This window comes from Trichoderma virens, assembly GCF_000170995.1.
Source record: "Trichoderma virens Gv29-8 chromosome Unknown TRIVIscaffold_90, whole genome shotgun sequence".
Taxonomy (NCBI): Eukaryota; Fungi; Ascomycota; class Sordariomycetes; order Hypocreales; family Hypocreaceae; genus Trichoderma; species Trichoderma virens.
In genome coordinates this window covers 1-20711 of record NW_014013659.1, presented here as the reverse complement: position 1 = coordinate 20711, position 20711 = coordinate 1, and the positions used below count along the sequence as shown (strand labels likewise).

The 20711-nt window shown below is 45.1% G+C and overlaps 10 protein-coding genes across 10 annotated transcripts; 6 read left to right on the top strand and 4 right to left on the bottom strand.

The window, feature by feature from the left end:
• Nucleotides 1–117: 117 nt before the first annotated feature.
• Nucleotides 118–602, top strand: TRIVIDRAFT_40864 (uncharacterized protein; the record flags this gene model as incomplete). Its single annotated transcript, XM_014095094.1, has 3 exons — nt 118–147; nt 199–365; nt 443–602. The coding sequence occupies 3 exons, from the start codon at nt 118–120 to the stop codon at nt 600–602; spliced, it is 357 nt and encodes a 118-aa protein (XP_013950569.1).
• Nucleotides 603–1145: 543 nt separating this feature from the next.
• On the top strand, nt 1146–3263 carry TRIVIDRAFT_82802 (uncharacterized protein; the record flags this gene model as incomplete). The annotated part of the gene is made up of 6 exons (XM_014095093.1): nt 1146–1386; nt 1446–1486; nt 1543–1640; nt 1700–2354; nt 2428–3017; nt 3086–3263. The coding sequence occupies 6 exons, from the start codon at nt 1343–1345 to the stop codon at nt 3107–3109; spliced, it is 1452 nt and encodes a 483-aa protein (XP_013950568.1).
• Nucleotides 3264–3436: 173 nt separating this feature from the next.
• On the bottom strand, nt 3437–7717 carry TRIVIDRAFT_214363 (uncharacterized protein; the record flags this gene model as incomplete). The annotated part of the gene is made up of 4 exons (XM_014095092.1): nt 3437–3808; nt 3842–4411; nt 4517–7203; nt 7260–7717. The coding sequence occupies 4 exons, from the start codon at nt 7528–7530 to the stop codon at nt 3575–3577; spliced, it is 3762 nt and encodes a 1253-aa protein (XP_013950567.1).
• A 396-nt stretch (nt 7718–8113) lies between these two features.
• TRIVIDRAFT_65865 (uncharacterized protein) lies at nt 8114–8986 on the bottom strand (the record flags this gene model as incomplete). Its single annotated transcript, XM_014095091.1, has 1 exon — nt 8114–8986. The coding sequence occupies one exon, from the start codon at nt 8984–8986 to the stop codon at nt 8114–8116; it is 873 nt and encodes a 290-aa protein (XP_013950566.1).
• A 667-nt stretch (nt 8987–9653) lies between these two features.
• Nucleotides 9654–10502, top strand: TRIVIDRAFT_65866 (uncharacterized protein; the record flags this gene model as incomplete). The annotated part of the gene is made up of 1 exon (XM_014095090.1): nt 9654–10502. One exon carries the CDS (start codon nt 9654–9656, stop codon nt 10500–10502), a length of 849 nt encoding a protein of 282 aa, XP_013950565.1.
• A 56-nt stretch (nt 10503–10558) lies between these two features.
• On the bottom strand, nt 10559–11407 carry TRIVIDRAFT_216950 (uncharacterized protein; the record flags this gene model as incomplete). The annotated part of the gene is made up of 3 exons (XM_014095089.1): nt 10559–10936; nt 10992–11255; nt 11322–11407. 2 exons carry the CDS (start codon nt 11248–11250, stop codon nt 10758–10760), a joined length of 438 nt encoding a protein of 145 aa, XP_013950564.1.
• A 211-nt stretch (nt 11408–11618) lies between these two features.
• Nucleotides 11619–12598, top strand: TRIVIDRAFT_214360 (uncharacterized protein; the record flags this gene model as incomplete). Its single annotated transcript, XM_014095088.1, has 1 exon — nt 11619–12598. One exon carries the CDS (start codon nt 11619–11621, stop codon nt 12429–12431), a length of 813 nt encoding a protein of 270 aa, XP_013950563.1.
• Nucleotides 12599–13283: 685 nt separating this feature from the next.
• On the top strand, nt 13284–14581 carry TRIVIDRAFT_88216 (uncharacterized protein; the record flags this gene model as incomplete). The annotated part of the gene is made up of 4 exons (XM_014095087.1): nt 13284–13555; nt 13620–13672; nt 13744–13898; nt 13971–14581. 4 exons carry the CDS (start codon nt 13405–13407, stop codon nt 14422–14424), a joined length of 813 nt encoding a protein of 270 aa, XP_013950562.1.
• A 68-nt stretch (nt 14582–14649) lies between these two features.
• On the bottom strand, nt 14650–17616 carry TRIVIDRAFT_214358 (uncharacterized protein; the record flags this gene model as incomplete). Its single annotated transcript, XM_014095086.1, has 6 exons — nt 14650–15112; nt 15247–15333; nt 15388–15871; nt 15903–17146; nt 17203–17490; nt 17572–17616. The coding sequence occupies 6 exons, from the start codon at nt 17614–17616 to the stop codon at nt 14912–14914; spliced, it is 2349 nt and encodes a 782-aa protein (XP_013950561.1).
• Nucleotides 17617–18172: 556 nt separating this feature from the next.
• TRIVIDRAFT_232128 (uncharacterized protein) lies at nt 18173–19181 on the top strand (the record flags this gene model as incomplete). Its single annotated transcript, XM_014095085.1, has 1 exon — nt 18173–19181. The coding sequence occupies one exon, from the start codon at nt 18336–18338 to the stop codon at nt 19020–19022; it is 687 nt and encodes a 228-aa protein (XP_013950560.1).
• Between the last annotated feature and the right edge of the window lie 1530 nt (nt 19182–20711).

Below are 20711 nucleotides of genomic sequence, written 5' to 3'. Positions count from 1 at the left end.
AGATTCGGTCTCTTACACTGTGCAGAGTGGTTCTCTTGCGGACACGCTCGACATTGTTCTGTTAATTCGTTAGGCCTACCTTGAGCTACCTCAGGTAACAGTATCCAGTTGCTCATCATGTCTATATCTAATGAAGCTCTACAAAAGGTGAGCATGATGACTCCGGAGTTTGCAGCTTATACTGACCAATCGTGTTAGCTCGCGCTTGAGATCGAGTCGCAGGCCATCGCAGCGCAGCAGCAAATCGGCATGGTTCGAACACAAATAGCAGCCAAACAAAGAGAACAGCGCCTGCTGCGGTTGACCATCGGCGAAGTGCAGAGCTTTTCAAGCAATTCTGTCGTTTATGAAGGCGTAGGGAAAATGTACGTAAATATGGACAGTCGCGAGACATGACAGTTGCGCAGCGGTAGAACTAACGTTGACTCTTCCCCGGCCCTAGGTTTGTTTCTCTTCCTCCCAATACTTTGCACGAGAAATTACAACGCCAGATGCAGGATCTTGAGGGCGATGTTGATCGACTGAACCAAAGATTGCTGTACCTCGAGACGACACACAAGAATAGCCGAGAGCACATTGACCAGATACTACGTACTCGTTGAAATGAAAACAAAGAAAAAGAAACAAGAGGAGGGCCTGCCTACCTACCTACATATATCTCCTAATCTCGAAATACCCATTGCTTGTGTACCTTACCCGTCGTGTTCAGAAACCTTCCAAGGAGGGCCCCGCATAGAATAGGTACATCAGCAGCATTACCTATAAGGCAAGCTCGTACAACTAAATTTATGAATCATAAAGTTACCTAAATAAAAAAAAAATTCAAAACAATATGCAAATATAAGACTAGCCTTTCTTTTTGTTTTAGAACCTCTAGCAAACCAGCCGTAACATGTCGTATGCCTTTTTTGGTCAAGATTAACAAGTCCCCCCTCCCTCTCCAAGTTGGGCTGCCATCCTCTCTGGAGCTTCCCGCAGCTGGAATTGGCGTTAAAAACCAACGCGCATCATATCCGGCCCAACCCCTCTAGTCTCAAGTATCTGGCTTCTCTGCTCTCGTGCCCCACCAATAGCTGTGGCACCTCGTTAGTAACATCTAGCTGTGTGGTCTCTCTCAGCCCGCCAGTGCAACAGCAAACGACATCATCTGCATCATAAAGACTGATTGCTCCTTCAACAACCCCCGACCCTCGCGACTCTGCCACGCCCGAATCCTCACCATCCTGCAGCGGACTCATCAAGCGCCACGAACCATCACCCCTCATTGACCTCCTGTTCCGCTGTATCTCGTCACCCCGGCTGCCTGTGCCACCTCTGATCCCTGCTATCGCTGCCAACCAAAATGGTCGACAGTGAAGCGAGCTCACCAACCTGGAAGTTTACCCAGTATGTGCCCGTGCTAGAGCGCCTGTGGATTGGATTTTGCAGCTAAATCGGAATGCTAGATGCTTCGGCGACAAGGGCGATGTTGAGGATATCACCGAAGGTTCGCCGCGTCCTCTCCTCTGACGTATGCTGTGTGATACTGACCGCGGGGCCCAGCCGACATCATTTCAACGGTAGAGTTTGACCACACAGGCAACTACCTTGCTACCGGCGACAAAGGAGGGCGAGTGGTTCTATTTGAACGAAACGAGACGGTATTGCCTTGCTCAGCCCGCAACAATCTGGCGGTCGCAGCCTTTCTAATTCCTTGCAGAAAAAATCTTGTGAATACAAATTTCACACCGAGTTTCAATCCCATGAGCCTGAATTTGACTACCTGAAGTCTCTCGAGATTGAGGAGAAGATCAACAAGATCAAGTGGTGCCGCCGACAGAATGCTTCCCATTACCTCCTATCAACCAATGACAAGACGATCAAGCTGTGGAAGGTATTCGAGAAGTCTCTGAAGGTTGTGGCGGAGAACAATCTTTCTCACGATGTAACGCCTGGCGGTCCGGTGGGCGGAGGCGGTGGCCTTCGAGCTCTCCCCACGACCCAGCAGTTCAGGAATGCGGCCGATCTCAAATTGCCTCGCCTCACACACCACGATACTGTTGTTGCCGCCGTCCCCAGACGAACCTACGCAAACGCCCACGCGTACCACATCAACAGCATATCCGTAAACAGTGATGGCGAAACCTTCATTAGCAGTGACGATTTGCGGATCAACCTCTGGAACCTCAATATCCAAGATCAGAGCTTCAACATCGTTGACATCAAACCCGCCAATATGGAGGAGCTGACCGAGGTGATCACTGCCGCTGAGTTCCATCCAATCAGCTGCAACTGGTTCATGTATGCCAGCTCAAAGGGTACCATCAAACTTGCTGATATGCGAGAGAGTGCATTGTGCGACCAACACGCAAAATGTTTGTATCAACCCAAGACCGTCCTGATGTCCAGATTCGCGGAGAAGGCTGACCGAGAGGGGAAATCCACTAGTATTCGAACAAGAAGAAGACCCTTCATCTAGATCGTTCTTTTCCGAAATTATCTCGTCAATATCGGATGTGCGATTCTCCTATGATGGAAGATACGTCTTATCTCGAGATTATCTCACTGTCAAGATCTGGGACATCAACATGGAGCGGCAGCCTGTCAAGACGATACCCATTCACGAGCATCTGCGACCTCGACTATGCGATACGTACGAAAACGACAGTATTTTCGACAAGTTTGAGGTCGTCTTTTCCGGTGACGCCAAGAATGTCATGACTGGAAGTTACAACAATAACTTCATGATCTATCCTTCCGATCCTGATAAGGAGGTGGAAGTGGTTCTCCAGGCGGACAAGTCAGCTTTCAAGGCAAAGAAGGTGGGTGTCCCTACACCCATTAACTCATCCACAAGCCCCACAGCTGCGAATGGTGGTAAGAAGGGAGGTTCAAGAGCAGGCAGCCCAGCTGGTGGTGCCCAGGGTCAGAGAATGCGGAAAGAGACGGACGCGGACCAGATTGACTTCAATAAGAAGATACTACACATGAGCTGGCATCCATTTGAGGACAGTATTGCTATAGCCGCAACCAACAATGTAAGTCTTTCCCAGAGCACAGCCGACAAGAGAATCGACCTTCATCAGAAGCTAACTATTCGCAACAGCTCTTTGTATTTTCAGCACTGTAGCCACAGGTAGAAATTTTGGAACACTGAAGAGCACCTAAACGCAGTACCACCTCAAGGGTTGTATATGGTAGTCAATACTAAGGAGTACCTAACAGTGAATCAATGTCCTAATTATACTTGGGCAAGAAACATAAGAGAATTATAAATATAGTATAACTTGAAATAAGACATACTATTAATAGTCTATGTAAACAAAGAAAAGAAAAGAAGGAAAAAAAAAATTACAAAATCATGGTCATTTCTCATATCGAGAAGCTCCCAATTCCAAGTGGTTTCATTACGAGTAGAACGTTGTGGCCCTCGAAAATTCAATGCAGAAGCACATTTGCATGTCTATTCATTTATTCATTTACAAGACGTTTGTTACATTTGCGTCCGGGCATCATCTATGACAGTTTCATTACATTCGCTGGCCCTGGTATTACCGTCTCCGCAACCTCTCATTTTGCTTTGTCGATCCTCACTTCAGCGTCTATTACTTTTGGCTACACGCCCATTCGATGGTATATCCTCGTCGTCTGTTGATTCCTTAGAGCTGCTGGACTGGGAGTGCATCATCACCTTGTTACCCTTCATGCTTCTGCCAGTGCGCCTTCGGTCACCGTTACCCTCTCCTTCGTGTTCTTCAGAAGCGTGATGTATTCGAGAGCTTCTCTTGGAAATCTCTTTCTCAGTGAGGTGCTCCGTGGTTTGATCCATCTTGGCGCCTATTATTTCCTGCTCTGCTTGTACCTTCGCGACGCTCAGTGATTTTCGTGTGCCGATCTTGAAGGATCTCCCTTTAAGAGCCATCCGTTCAGCCATAGACATAAACCGAGAATTGACCGGCAAAATCACATTCAGCGAGGATCCACTTCGAGTAGAAATGTCGGATTTTCGGGGTCGACCTCTCTTCTTCTTCGGTATCTGGTCTCCTGTTTCATCTTCAATCGATAATTCTTTAGGGGGGCTAAGATGCTGATCCTCTTGATGAATGTGAGCAGCAATTGTTGTAACTCCTGAAGGCCTGGAGGGGCGCCGTCGTTGCTGAGAATCCTCAACAGCACTAACATCGCCATGATTGGACGCCTCTTGTACGTCTAGAGATTCCAATTCCCGAGTTTCGTCATGAGAGATGGCCACATCGTCTCCGCGTTCCCATGACACGGGCAATGACTTCTTCGGACGACCCCTTCTTCTTTTATTCTTCCCACCATCAGGTGGCGGTGGTGGCGTGTTCTCTGCATTCACTGGTGACGCCATCTTTGGCAAATTCCTCGGGGGGCGACCACGTCGCTTTGGAATCACATCCCCGATCGTCTCCTGGAATGCTCCATCAGGATGCTGAACTTCGGGGTTGCTCGATTCATGCTCCTTCTCAGCCGCTTGTATGGCTATTGAGCTGTCAGCCTTCGTCGAGCTCCCCACCGCCTTAGGAGAAGGCGCAGAAGCTGCCTCGGTTTCATCTAATTCATCTATATCCAGGTCGTCAACCTCCACATATGATGATCGTGGCTTGGCATGGCGAAGAATTGGTTCATTCATGTCAGGTCGAGGCAAAGATATCTCTGGGACTTTGGGATCCGATTCTTCCCGATGAGCCGCCGATGAGTTGGCAGAGACATGTGTGTCCAAGAGAGCAGTAGCAGCTGCTTGATTGAGTGTTGCTGCCGAGCCCCCGTCTGTGAAAAGAGCTGGATCCATGTTGTCAAGGAAATCGGATGACTCTGCTATGAGTTTTGGTCTTTTCTGGTGACTTTTAGGAATTATAAAATCGGGATCTTCATTCTCCCGTTTCGCCTTTCTCTTGGCCGCCCGTATGGTTTTCTTTACAAATTCTGGAACAGTTGGTTCCTCAGCTTGCATTGAATCCACGGAAGGCGCTTGGTATGGATCGAAGAGAATTTTATCCGGAGTATCGTCCTGTTCGTAGTAACCCATTCCTATACGCTGGCGTGCGAATACTGATGGATCAGGATACTGGGAAGAATCCACAGTCTCTCGCTCTCTAACATTGGCTGGGAGAGGGGCGGCAACATCTTGCGGCACGTTGTCGCCGTTGTTGGTGTGGTTATGGGGCACATCAAACGAGTGATCAGTCGAATTTCCTCCGTCTCGACCAAGTACTTGACTTTGGTCTCCGTAACCATTGATTGCAGAAGATTCTGCCAGCTGTGTACTCAAAACAGCACTGGATTGCATCCCAGGCTCTGCTTGAGCGTGTGTCAGTGCATCTTGTGCTTTGGCATTGTCTGCCTGCTCCCGCAGCAACTGCATTCTCTTGCTGTCTTTACTACGACTTTCTTCTCCTGCGGCTTTCAGCCAGGACAGGTTATGAATTCGAAAATCAACTAGTGCCTCTACACTGCGGTCATCAGCGATCCGGCGAGTATCGTGTCCAAGAGATGTGTTCTTTGGCATGTACGGCTGTGTGGTGCCTGCACGGCGGCAGTGACCACAGTTACATATTCCGAGGCACTTGGGGCATTGCCAATGTTCGTCTTCCAAAACAGCTTGTGGCATGAGATCGAACGCCCGGTATAAAACGCCGTAGCAATAGGCTTCGGAGCAGCCGGGGTTCGTGCATAAATGTACTCGATAGCTGTAATCTGGATGACAGCAGACATGGCATCGGTGAACTTCTCCTTTCTTTTTCTTTCTCCTTGATTTCTTATTTGGCTTATCGTCGCCATCCCCCTGCTCAGAGTCACTCGGCGTCTTTTCGCGCTCCGGTTTAGTAATATCTTTCCAAGGACGTCGCCGTAGGGCCTCTTGGCAGATCTGAGCAAGTGATTTCTTTCCTGCCCTCTGTCTAGCTACCTCGAGCGGGTGAGGAGAGGACTCCAAATCAACGTGGCCATCAATGGCGATAACAGTTGCTTTCCAGGATTCATAGCTATCAGTCAATTCTGACCATGACCACTGCTCACACCACTGAAGGCCGGAGAGGCAGGCGCATGATCGGCCCATTGCGTAACATTCCATGCATACGTCATATGCATCTTCTTCTCCATCGAGCAGGGGTCTAATGCAGTGTTTGCAGGTAAGAAACCGATTGAAAATGTTGGATCTGCAGTAGGAGCAAGTAACACAAGAGTCAAAGGGCAGATATTCGACGTCTTTCTCTTTGAACGCAAAGACTTCGTCGACGAGAATTTCTGTAAACAGCTGAAATAGTTTCTTGAAGTCGGCCGCCAGCTGCTTCACCCGTGGAGAGCTTCTGAAGACATCTCGCCCAAAGTCCATAAAGCCTATCTGCACCATCTCCGCCTTCTTCTCAATACTCTGAAGTTCTGCATGGTATTTCTGGAGCGTGTAGTAAATTATGGCCTTGTTTTTATACTGTTCATCTCGACACACTAAGCGAGCTTTGGGAAGCGCTTCGTGGAGTGCAAGGTCCAATGTCTCCACCGTCGTGCGGTTCCAAGCGACCTTCATCGTCCTGGTTCCTCTGTTCCAAACTTGGTGCGCCGCGAGAGGTGGTATAAGGATAAAATCGCCCACACATTGTTCCACAATGTACACATCAAAGGGGGCCTTCTTCCAAGCATTGATTTGTGCAAAATGCTTCTCAATCTCAATATCATGACCAAGCATCGACAAGAAGTATTCTCGAACCACCTCGCGGTCTTTGCTCTCAGTCATGAACCAAATTGAGCTCCCCCTTTTCTCTCCATTTTCATCTCGTGACGCCTCAACCATGATGTTCTGCCCCAGCGATGCGCACATCTCCCGGTGAGCTGGTGTGTAGGTCCCTTCATGACCTATATAGCACATGAGATTTTGGGCTCGCATTTCCTCTGGCAAACTAGACATGAGATCTCCGGCTGGGGCTGCGGTAGTTTCACTCTCGAATATTTCCTCGTCGTGCATCCGTTTGCCTCCTTTGCCGGTAACATTTTCGTTGAGATAAAAGAGATTGGGATGTATGATCTTTTGCAGCATATCGCGCCATTCTACGGGACAGTCAATATCTTTGAGATAGAGCCGCTGTCGACGCTCATCGCGATACGTATTCGGGGTCCACTGATTGGTGAGCTGTTTCATAGACCGTAGATAGTGTCCAGTGGTCATAGGGATATCAGTGGCGTTGGAAATGTCACGAACGTTCTCCTCTGCAAGGCAAGATGATTAGTGGTTTGTCCATGACAGCTTCAGGGAGATGACGAACGCTTTTTATCATAGGCATTCTCAAGCCATCCCGCACTAAACAGCGAGGACGGTAAAGCAGCATCCCATCCTTCTATAACAAGAGGCTTGCCGCCAGCTATGACATGTATCGCAACGAGCTTTTCGAAGTCTTGCTGGCCGAGACTGCGGATTTGCGATCGAGATACTCGCTGAGCCCATCGGAAATTCGGTGTGTGATCTACCAATGAGTGTAGATCAAGATCTGGGGGTATCGGGTCAAACTTCGCTTGCGGATGCTGTGCGCTGGGCATCGTGTTTTGTGTGTCGCTGTTCAATAGCGTTGACCATGGGGGATTGTTTGATGGCAATCGAGGCGGCGGTGTTCAGTAGTAGGAGAAATGCTGCCTCGCAGTGCGCAGATTGGCCTTCCTATGCACACAAGATGGCCCAAGGAGGGCCTGCCAACTGGTCGTCGTGATTTTAAGAGTCACTGGGTCGTGAATATGATCGCGTAAAGCTGCAGTTGTCACTTGCGATAAGCGCGACATGAGGATGGAATAAATCAATTCGGCCTAGCACGGCGCACCTACTATGTAAGCAGGAGCTCGTATGGTTAGCGTTTTGGGAGGGGTGGGGTGATCGTGGTAACATAGCAGCCGACTCCATAATCAACCGCTACTAATCTGGGCAAATCGCTTAGGAGCTGCATTACCGTATATGGAAACTCAAGGGAACAATATCAGGATAGATGTGTTTAGCAATTATGATATGGGTATATGGAATTTTGATTCTCCACTGCCATGACCAGATCATTAGGTGATTCTGTTCGTAACAAGTGTGAGAGATTGCTGTAATGCTATTAAACAGTTGGCTTCCAGTTCTTGGGCTGCAGTCTTATCCTTTCAAGTGATAGAATATCAACTTTAACCGATCAAGCGCCCGATTTATGGTTGCCGGCTCGGTGCTATCATGCTCTCGTTCAAAATCCTGTTCTGGCATTTCCGACGTGGTTGTTGGATGTGAATTACCCCAAACCCGGGCATTGTACGCTGTAAACACATCCCTCCAATACCCAAGCCAAGTACTGCTTGTTTCTTCAATGTTCGCTGTTCCAAGATACGGTGCTGCTTGTTGCGACAGCTCGGGTCTAGTAATGAAGTCAGGAGTGAAATCAAGCTGGTCTTCTTGATCGGTAAGGGTTCCGGCCACAGCTCCATTCCATACTTCATCTTCGCCTGACATATGGATGTCATTCTCCGGATAAAGAGCTGTCTCGAGTGATTCATATCCTGGCTGAGAGAGAAGTTCTAAAACGGCCAAGCCATCTGATGCCTCTTGGTCCGCAAATGAGGACCCATAAACGTCTACGCGGTATCCATCATTCGCCAACGCATCCGTAGAACTGTTGGTGAATGTGTCAAATAAGTCATCCTGGCACTCTTGTGTAGGCCTTTGACTCTGATCAAGCAGCGCATTCTGGGGTGATTTGTAAGATGAGTACTCGTCAGCAATGGATGAAAGCGAACCCAGACTGCTTGAGCCGCTGGAGGATTTTAATTCTGATGTCAAAGTCGGCAGTTCCCGTAATGTTGTGAGGGCATTCACTACCAGCTTTGTGGAGGCCCCAAGTTGAGAAGCTGCTAATCCCAACCCTGCTTTCTGCTTGCCCTTGCTATCCGCAGATACTTTTTGTGATTCGTCTCCAGTAGAAGAACTTGAAGACGCAATATCTTCTGGATTATTGTGTCCAAGCTTGTCGTCCTTCATTATTAAAGAGTGATTGAAATGTGAAGAATCAGTGGGTTGTATGTCAAAACGTCATAGCCGAGGCATGTGAATGAGCGAAGTACTTATACACTACGAAGTGCCATACCTAGGTAGTACTAACTCGAGTTGGGCATCACACAGTGTGATTATACAGTACTAATTATATGCTGCTGGATGGTGGGATTCGTGAGGAAAATTATCCAAATCCGACCATTCACATACAAGGCTTCTGACAGGGCACCTTCATTCGTGTGTCGGCATCGAATCACTCCAGCACCTTATGACGTTGAGGCTTGCTGCCAGAGTGCCTATCCAGCACCGGGTGGGATGGAGATGTAGCAATGGCTCAATTGGCCCATTACGGGCGTTGCCTCACCCGACTGCTCCCTCACATCAGAATATCGCAGGTCGATTACTGGTTCATCGCCAAAGAGCTGTCGCTTTCCATCAAAGCTTGAGCAACCTAAAACCAATTCTCGACACTGCTAATGCCGATAAGTCAGCTAATAATGAGCATCTAGCAGAATATATCCCGGCTCAAACTGGGATCTTATCAATTGTGCCCAAGGCATGGGTCCCCTATGGTGAACTCATCCGCATCGACAAGCCTGCTGGGACATACTACCTATTTTTCCCATGCCTCTTTTCCACGCTTTTAGCAGCGCCAATGGCAGATCCTATAGCTCCATTCACCTCAGTGGCCACCACTGTGGCTCTGTTCTTCAGTGGAGCTTTGATCATGCGCGGTGCGGGTTGCACGATTAATGATCTCTGGGATAGAAACCTCGATCCGCAAGTTCGGAGGACTCGGCTGCGACCAATTGCCCGGGGCGCAATTACCCCCTTCCAAGGTGTCGTATTTACTGGATTCCAGCTGCTTGCCGGGTTGGCCGTCTTGGTTCAATTTCCATTGCCGTGCCTTGCCTATGGCATACCAAGTCTCGCTCTCGTCCTCACTTATCCGTTGGCAAAGCGAGTTACCTATTATCCCCAGGCTGTTTTGGGCTTGGCCTTTTCCTGGGGGGCAATTATGGGCTTCCCAGCACTTGGTATCGATCTGCTATCAAACTCTGCCGCGCTCATATCCGCAGCATGCCTTTATGCGTCAAATATTGCATGGGTTGTCCTGTACGACATGATATATGCTCACATGGATATCAAAGATGATGCAAATGCGGGCATCAAGAGTATTGCCCTAAAGCATGAACATCAGACCAAACAAGTCTTAACTGGACTGGCTATCTCACAGGTAGCTTTATTGGGCGCGGCCGGGATGGCAGCGGGAGCAGGTCCCATCTTCTACCTCGGTAGCTGCGGCGGAGCTCTCGTCACACTAGGAATCATGATCAGGCGGGTAAATCTCAAAAGCGTCAAGAACTGCTGGTGGTGGTTTGTCAACGGTTGTTGGATTACAGGGGGGGTCATCAGCATCGGAATGGCCGCGGATTATGTATCTCGTTCTCTCGAGGAGTCCGAGTCAAAGTCGGTACCGGAAGAAAGAAGACTGCAGGCCTGATTAAGCTGCACTATAATAGAACACTTCACTCATTTTGCGTGCACTTCGTTCGTTGTATGTGAATGCGAGAAGACGCCCGGTCCGGTGCCGCCTGGTATTTGAACATGCTGAAAAATGTTTCTAAAGGGATATTTGATCTCCTTCAAAATTTTAGCCTCCCATTATTGGGCCATGACTAGTGGTGCCAGTGTAAACGAGCCAAAAGAGCTCCTCACGATCCTTTTGCCAACGCCTCCTTTCCCCAAATGACAGCCTTTATGATCGAGGCTTCTCCTTCTTCTCCTTCCACAGAGCCAGCAGACCGACACCAGACACCTTGACAACCTTGAATCGAACACCGGGAATATCACCCTTGGCCTTGCCCTTGCGACCGAATCCAGCGAGCAGAACTTCGTCGTTCTCGTCAACAAAGTTCAAGCAACCGTCGTTGGGGACTGTGGTAAAGCTCATGTTAGCCGGGGTGCCAAGTAGGGGAGAGTCTAGACGCACCGAAAGCAGTGACTTTCTTTCCGTTCTTGATCAGCTGAACTCGGACACACTTTCGAATGGCGGAGTTGGGCTGCTTGGCTTCGACACCAACTTTCTCGAGAACGATGCCCTTGGCGTGGGAAGAGCCACCGAACGGTGAGGACTTGAAAGCAGTGCCCAGGGCACGCTTCTTGTAGGCGAGATCAGCCCATTTCTGATCTTTTCGGTTGGTGCGCAGCTTGCGCGCAGCGTTCAGACCACGGGGCTTGCCACCTGCCATGATTGCTTCGAGAAGTTAGTGGTCGTCGAGGAGTGGTGAATTGGGTGACGGTAGGTGAATGTTGAACGTACCGATTTATGCTAATATGGCGACACTGGTTGGGTGATGTGACAACACCGAAAAGGCAGAAGGTTGAATTGAACTCTCAAAAATTCCGATAGGGTTTGCGGCCCTAGAGCAAAAAAAGATGGAGTGCAAAAATGTTTTTCACGTGATCTCGGAACGCCATCCGGGTGTATTTTTATCCATCCCCGGCACCAAGTATTAGTCCGTACCTAGATCTCACTTACACATCTTCGAGCCCCACAGTTCCCGTCATCACCCTTATTGCCAAAGAGCTTTACATGATCCGCCCTGAATGAAATGCCATGTCGTTCACGGGTGAGCCCAAGTCAAGGGAGCGAGATCCCCCACCTCTACCTCTTCTATCTCCGTCACCCGGCATTTCTCGTGTCTCGCTTCCTGGCGCCATCACAACTACTGTCCCACCTCTGGGGAGGCATAACCTCAAATGGGACGCCAATGTAGAAGCCGCCGTGCAATCGCGCTCTGGATCGGATATGCCATTAGACCGACGTCCCGAGTGGGCATTGCCTGCTAAAGGGAGCTATGGAGGCGCCGACAGGACAGATGCTTTGTGGGCAGAAATGCAAGCCACGCTGGAAAAGGTGGAATTATCCGCTTCAGAAGGCACTCATGTATTTGGTCCCGAACACGATCGGAAACTAGGGGATCTCAGGACCGCTCAAATTGTACTTGCACAAGCCTGGGCCAGAAGTGAGGCGGACGATACTATAGAGACTGCCCTGCGTGATCACATGAATGATGCTAAAGGTGATGAGCTACCTAATCTAAGAGATGGGCTATTGGACACATCAAGGCCCGAGAGGGGAGAGGGGACCGATGCAGCAAAGAGCATGATGGGCACATCTAGTGGATGGCAAGGAAGTGACGAAAAGAAAGTTGATCGCCTTGGCGCAAAGTTGGTTGAGGAAACGGAGGCCGACATTCTACTTGCGAGGAAGCGTCGCGAGGCCAATGATGAATATTTTGAGCGCGTCAATGACGGCGTCATCGACGTTATTGCGAAATTGGAATCAGTAGCAGTGGCTATGCGAGCGGTGGAGGAAGAAACCAAAGATCTGTGGAACGACACTCCCAGCCCCCAAAGTACTCGGTAGGTGTAGAGTTGGCCAGACCGAGGATTCTTTGAAGATGCTGTTTGTACTTGACTTATACAACATTGAAGGCTGTCACAGGTTACTTAGTACATTAGGAGCCTGGATTGATAGAGGACCGGGGTGGCCATATTGGTGCCAGTACATACAGACACTACTTATACGCAGGCAGGTAGGCATCTCATGTTGCAAAAGACATCGGCACCACATTCGAGAGTGCCGGAAGAGCGCAAGCTCGTCAACGCCAAGGACTGCCGACAACCGGATCAGCCTCTGTGATGCATTACCCCTGCACTACCCCGAGAAAACTCGCCGATTCGAGGGCCGATTCTTTTAAGCACAAGTTATACCTCGGGTAGTGCTGCACAGTTCCATTCCGCCTGGGAAGCCCCAGTTCGTGCGTTAGTTTACGACCCGTGTCTGCGGTGACAGCTTACTAAGTGTTATCCGCTCGTCCGGCACTTTTAATAGGAAATTTCCTAAAGGAAGATTTATAAATATATACTCTGGTATTATAAAAAAAAAACCTGCAATCAATATATAATATTAAAAAGAAAGTATATATATATATATATATATATCACTAATGTCAGTATATAAATATTAATAGTATATTTAATATTGGATATAAAAAAAATTAAATCAAGATAATTATATCTATAGCATTTTACATAATAAAAATTACAAAACAAACAGAAGCTAAATATTAAAAAAATTCCGTATATATGTATTCAAGTATGTATAATAAATATTTGCTTTATGCATCAAATATGAATACTGTATATTTTTATGCTATGTAGCGAAATCGGTATTCGCAGCTTCATAGTTAAATCCGGCCTCACCACCATACCTCAAATTCCTCTCTTCACTTCCTTTCGACCTACAATTTTGTTTATAGGTGCTACGGTTGCTCCAATTCTTAATACTCTTCATTCTTTTTCATCACATTTTGCCGCCGTGCCCCAAATACGCCACAATGGGGTTTGTAGAAGACGAACTCAAGCACCTGCGCGAGGTGATCAGCGGCCTCGATTCGCGCATCAAGCAGCTCGAGCAGCGCACCACAGGAGCCGCTCCAATTAGCACAGAGAGTCTTCGGATGATTCTTATTGGGCCTCCAGGAGCTGGTTAGTGATTTGGTCCTGCTGGAATCATGTTGAATATGCGCCATCATACTAATATATCAGCCAGGCAAGGGAACCCAGGCACCAAAGATTAAAGAGCGCTTTTCCTGCTGCCACTTGGTACGTTGATGTCAATTGGGTAGTACGAAATGCGCGCATATATCTAACAGCAACCACCGCCTGATATATAGGCTACCGGTGACATGTTGCGGTCACAGGTGGCCAAGAAGACACCTCTCGGACGAGAAGCAAAGAAAATTATGGACCAAGGTGGCCTTGTCAGTGACGATATTGTCATTGGCATGATTAAGGAAGAGCTCGAGAACAACAAGGAATGCCAAGGCGGGTAGGTAACCACCTTTATACCCTGCGAAAAGATTTCATTCCCCCCCTTCTTAATCTTACACAACTGCCACAGATTCATTCTTGACGGCTTTCCTCGTACGGTGCCTCAGGCCGAAGGCCTCGATGCCATGCTCAAGGAGCGTGGCCAGACCCTCCAACACGCCGTCGAGCTCCAAATTGACGACGCTCTGCTTGTTGCCCGAATTACTGGTCGATTGATCCACCCGGCATCTGGCCGCTCTTACCACACGACTTTCAACCCCCCCAAGGAGGCTATGAAGGACGATGTGACCGGAGAGCCTCTTATTCAGAGAAGTGACGACAACGCCGAGGCTCTCAAGAAACGTCTCGGTACTTATCACAAGCAAACTGCCCCTGTAGTTGGATACTACCAAAACAACGGCATCTGGAAGGGTCTTGATGCCAGTCAGCAACCCGGTGAGGTGTGGAAGAATATGTTGGATATTCTAGAAGGAAAGAAATCTCATGGCTCTTCCGTCTTCAGCAAAATTGCTGGAAAGAGCTAAGCTACCAAAAAGTATTATACCCTGTATGCTTTGATACATGGGAGTATGAGTATGCTCAGTTGGCTGCGCCTACTACTATAAACCTATTAATTTTTCTCTCTCGAGCTTCTAATTTTAGAAAATAGCTCTGGGGCAAAAGCATTTTTTGCGAGATATGAAACTCATGAAGTGATACATTGACTTTACTGGGATTGTGATAGATTATGATGATATCTGCATAGTATTCGCATATCGACTGTGTAACGTGAATGAATATTGGCCAAGGTGTTATTCTACTCTAGAGGAGAAATAAAATATCTAGAACGAAACAAAAATAACAGGCTTTCAAGAAAGTCATCTACATGTATAGTGTATAAACGGGAATATTGCAACGCTAAATAATGAACTCTTTGCCAATAATTCGCCTAGTAAACATTATACCCCAGGGAGACTGGTATGGAGCTCAACCCCTTGAATCCTACCTCCTTGAAGTCGCTGAAGAGTCAGGTCAGTAGAGGTAGAGCATGTCGCGTTGGCGCAACTGACCATTCACCAACTGCCTCTGTTTGTTAAGCCAGCTCTTGGGGGCATCATGCCGGCGCTGAAGTACGACGTGGTTGCTCTGAAGTCGGCTCGTAAGGTCATACCAGGCAGTCGCAATAAGCGCGTTTTCCCTCTGGAGGTTCTTGATGATATGATCGGACGCGGCCTGGACGCTCAAGTTAGCCATGCTCTCTTCTGTACACAGGCAAGGGGTAGGGAAGCGAAAGATGAGCTGAGTGCCTCATCACCACGGCTAGTCATGGGCTGTTGAATCACTGAATATCGCACAACAAAGCATACCTTTTGTGCGGCTGAGATTTCCCCAAGCTGTGCTGCTTTCAGTCTAGTTTGTAATTCGAGCCTTTCTTGCTCCGACTTCTCAAGTTGCTAGAGAGAGGCGTCAGTAAGTTATGCCCATAACTGTGAATGGCTTATAATTACCTGGTTTCTCTGAATAAGGCGTTCTCGTAATTTTTCGACCTTTTCGGCAGCCTTCTTGGCAGCTTCTGAGCCGTCGACGTCTGTCGATGAAACAGTGGCGTCTTGCAAATCCTTGCTCTCATCTGACTCTTTCCTGAGTTTGTCGTTCGCTAGCAAAGCCTCAATGAGCTGTGATTTCAGTGCGTCCCGCTCATTCGTTATAAAACTAGTTTCCTCCCTCTGTTGCTCAAGCTCGCTTGTCAAAGAAGTTGATATCAGTTTATCCGTGTTCTTCAACTCATTCAATGCTGCAATGCTATCCTTTTGAACAGCGGAGAAGTCGGTCTGCAAAGCAAGCAGTTCTCGGGTCTTGTCTGCCAGCTGGGTTTCAAGGCTATTGGTCAGCTTCCTAGCTTGTTCAAACTCAAGTTCCAATCGTGTCAACTCTTGTCGAAGTTTAATGAACGCTTCGGTCCTATGGTGCACATCGTGAGTATTCGTCTTCCTCAAATAGTAGTACAATATGCACAACTGACCCTTCATCAGTATTATCACTCATCAAAGCCTGCATGTGGTCGTTCGTGATGGTATATTTCTCAAATATGGCGTTGAAGTTTTGCTGAAGCCGTTCTCGTTGGCGTTTATGCTCTTCTAGCTCTCGTCGGAGCATGGAGGCATCCCCATGGGATCCCACCGTCTTCCGAATCAATTCATTCTCTGCTCTCAGTCTAGAAAGCTCCAAGGGCATGTTAGTCTGCGTGTCTTCCGTTGACGCTATGAGGAGTTCATCCTCGAGATTGAACGGTGTAGGAGTTTCGCTAATATCAACTTCTTGCACCGTGCTGCCGCCGTTGTGTTGCAGCTGTTCCTGCAAGTCTTGGATGAAATGTTCATCATGAGTTCTTTGAGCTTGTAATCGCATAAGTTCTTCCTGGAGAGCCGTAACATCCTTCAGAAGCTGCGCCTTCTGGTTGCGCTCATCCCATAGATGTTGTTCAGACTGTGTAATCATCTTTGTTAATTCGTCTTCCGCTTTTTTGGTACGGTCACTCTTCTCTCTCTCTTCCATGAGTGATCGGAGCTGTTCTTGGAGCTCTGCTCGTTCGTACTGTAAGTTCTGTACTTCTCTCACTAGACTTTGCTGTGATTCAAGCTTCTGCTTGTAACGTTCTGCCATGTTGGCCTTTTTCTCAAGCTCCTCCGCTTTGTGCTTCCATTCTGCCATCTGGTCGCGAAACTCATCTGCTTGCATATTCTTTTGACTCAGGCGTTGCACCTCGCTCTCCAATTGAGAAACGGATTTTTGGCTGCTACGGATGACCTCCTCGTTCCTGGCGATTATCTCCATCTGTTCGTGGACTTGTTCTTCCAGATGCTTTATGGTCTTCGCACTATGCGCCTCGTCTTGGGTCGCTTTTCGGAGAACTTCGAGCTCGCGATCTGTTTTCTCTTTGTCATAAGCAAGTTCCTCGTGGCTCTGCTGGAGATGCTCCAAACGAGTGATGTAGTCTGATAGAGTCTTCTTCGTTATATCAAGTTGCTGACGCAAAGCAGCATTTTGCTCCTCTACGAGAAGCTCAATATCACGAGCCCCCATGGCAGCATCAATGGCTTCATCCAGCTCGTCGTCGTCTTTGGAGTTGGCAATATCTTGTTGCATAGCACGAATTATCTGCATAATTTCGGCTTGTGTGTCGCGATCTAGTCCATTCTGAATTCTGGGGACATATTTTTGATTATCTGGGCCCATCGCAGCGGCCGAGACCATGACAGCCAGGAGCTACAGAGACATTCCGTTAGGATCTTCCAGTTCAAGCACACGAAATGAAAAACTACCTGACTGATACCCTGCGGCTCAGGATTCTCGGTGAAGGCATGATAGTCGAACTTCTTAGCTTGGCAGCTGAGTTCAGGAATCTGGCGCCGAATAAAACGAAAGAGGCCCTTGTAAATGGCTTGTCTGTTGCGTTTGTTGGCCAAGGTTTTGGTTGCTCCCGGATTTGATTCAAGATGTGAAGGATCGAACTCGGAATCTAATTCATGCAAGATGTGACCAAGGGTTATCCCATTCGCCAGTCCATCGAGGGAATCGGCATCACGATCCAGATCGAAGACACGGTTGATCTGGAGGAACACCCAGTATTAGCGTCATGCTCATAAGACTTGGCATAGCTTGATCGAGAGAGTTTCCGAACTACCACTGACAGCCTTTAAGAGTGCCGTTTGGGCACGCTGATTATATGCCAGCATTTCGCTCGACATGTAGTTCAGGAGATAGGCTCGAGTTCCTCGGTCTCCACTGGAGATAGCTACTGGAAGCGCAGTAATTCAAGCAGAGTTGGAGGTCGTTATTTTCGAACATGCATATGGATCCGAGGCTATAGCATAGCGAGAGCTGTTTATATAGCCTCCAGGTAGGTGCCCAGGGTTGCAGGAAATGCCTATTTCGCAGGTTCATGCTATGCCATGCTTAATGGGATGGTCACTCCGGTAGTGTGATATGCATAACCCAGGAGCCATAACAGCTGTTACATTACATAAGAATTCAACAAAATGGGCCTTCTCTTTTTCTAGCTAGCCACGAATACAGAATTAGCGGCAAGTATTTTAGAATTATCCATTCTACCTTTATTATATAATGAAGATATTCCGTACGAATATCTGTTAAAGGGACACTAGCTAGCATGTATTGCTGGTGATTACCCCACAGTCTCCACCAATCCAAGCCGCACCTAAGTTTCCACATATGCTTACCTACTACGGTACTAGATTCTCTAGATAACTCAGCTCCCTCCAGCACCCCAGCGGGCGATATTGTCACTTCTCAATGTCCAGTTCCTCGCGAGCCATCGTCACAGTCCTGCCAGTGGTTCGCCAAATTCTTCCACACGATCCTTGCCAGTCCTCCTATTATCTCTTTGGCTTCTTATCTTCATTTACCGCTGATTCTTCCACGCTTGCAGCCGACAATGCTCCCGCAGGGTTCATCATTCCTTCAACAGCCCTCCCACGCCATTGGCAAAAAGCGGTCTCACGAGGAGGCTGCATATAACCTCGAGCCGGATGTGTCAAGCTGCACTTCCCAAAATGGTTGGACGAATGGTGAGGGAATCTTGCTCGTTAGACCATGTGCGGTTTCTATTCTTGAAGCAGATAGCCCTTCAGGTATTGAGCTTGACGACGTGATCACTGAACAGAAAGGGAATGGATTGCCAAATGGTCGACAACTAAGGAATCATAAATCTCAGAGGCTTCTTAATGGGAGCGACCACGCATCATCTAGCAAAACGACGTCGACGATGGCATCGACAACCGCGAATATTCCAGAAAGCAGTATTGATGACGACGTAGTCATTGACCAATTCACACTTCACCTTGGAATTGGTTGGAAACAAATCAAGGATGGTGACCAAATCCAAGCTGCTGCTAGGGGGTGGGCACGGTTTATTGAGAATAATTTCCCTCTCACTAACGTTAATGTCCTACTTGAAAGCAAGGGCCTGCAGTCATATCTGGTCGAGTCCGCTGAGGGCTTCTATCTCTTCACAGAAAACTTGCGTCAAGGACAGCTAGTTAGTAGGCATGCTGCGGGGGCAATACAGAATTTACAAACTAACCCACCAACGTTTGATACAAAAGATATATTAACAATTTAAGTGTAAAGATAAAATATTAAAAAAAAATATAAAATAATATATATTATAAAATATTCTATATTTAAAGTATTTATTTAAAGAAACTATATATAATATTAACTAAATTATATTAAGTAAATAGTATATATATATAATAATAATAATAAAAGTTTAAAATTTAAAATTAAATAATTTATTAATAAAAAATTTTAAAAGTTTATATATTTATAAAAATAATTTAAAAATTATTATTTTTAATTTTAATAATATTATAATAATTAAAATTTAAAATTATATAATTTATAAATATAATTTAAAAAAAAATATAATTAATATTAGTTTTTTAAATATTTTATATATATATATAAAAATATTATAATTCTTAAATTAATTAGTTAATATTTTATATTTTTTAAAATTAATATTAAATAAAAAATATATATAATATAAATTAATATATTAATATTATTATAAAATTATAAAAATAAAATTATAATAAATATTATATTTTTTTAATTTAATTTTATTAAATAATTAAATTTATTTTTTTTATTTTATTTATTTTTAAAATTTTAATTATTTAAATTAATTTATTTAATTATTTTAATTATTTTAATTATTTTAATTATTTTAATTATTTTAATTATTTTAATTATTTTAATTATTTTAATTATTTTAATTATTTTAATTATTTTAATTATTTTAATTATTTTAATTATTTTAATTATTTTAATTATTTTAATTATTTTAATTATTTTAATTATTTTAATTATTTTAATTATTTTAATTATTTTAATTATTTTTATTATTTTTATTATTTTAATTATTTATATATTAAATAATTAATTTATTATTAAATTTTTTATATAAGGTTTTTATTTTTATATTATATTATTTTATTACCCTTATAGTGCAGTAGTATATACCTAAAGGTCTTATAGTATTTCCCTAGGTATTTATAAAGCAGTTAGTTTAAATCTAGCTAGGGGACCCTATATTAATAAATTAACTATTCTATTTATTAAATAATTAAATTACTGTAATACTTACGTTTTTAAGCTAGTCTTAATAGCTACTGCCTAAGGTTAATATATAACCTAGGCTATACCCTATATTATAGCAGAGACTTAGCCTAATAGTATTAAACTTAGGCTATAGCTGCTATAATATAGCAGCGCTGCCTAAAGTGTTTCTGGGAGGATAAGCTGGCGGGCTACCCCTATAATAAGGGGCTACTATAAAGATATAGAGTATTAAATACAGCCTACAGCAGCTATAGACTAACAATATTTATTTAATTAATTAATAACTTTCTTTAAAGGGTTAAAAATATAGCGACTATAGGCTGCTATAGCTGTAAACTATAGTAGCTATAGGCCGCTACAGTAGTATTAATATATAAAAGTTTTTATTTTAATAATAAATATAGGTTTTTTATAAAAGGTTTTTTTATTATAAAAAAAATCTATAGGGGGATTAAAAAATAATTTAGTTTAGTTATTTAGCGTAATATTATTATTATTATTATTATTATTATTATATTATTTTATTAAATTTTTTTACTTTATAATTTATTTATAAAAATTATTATTATTTTTTATAATTTAATAAATATTTAATTTTTTTATTTTAATTAAATTATAAAATCATATTTTAAATAATTTTATATTATATTTAAATTTTATTCTTTAAGTTTTTTTATTAATATAT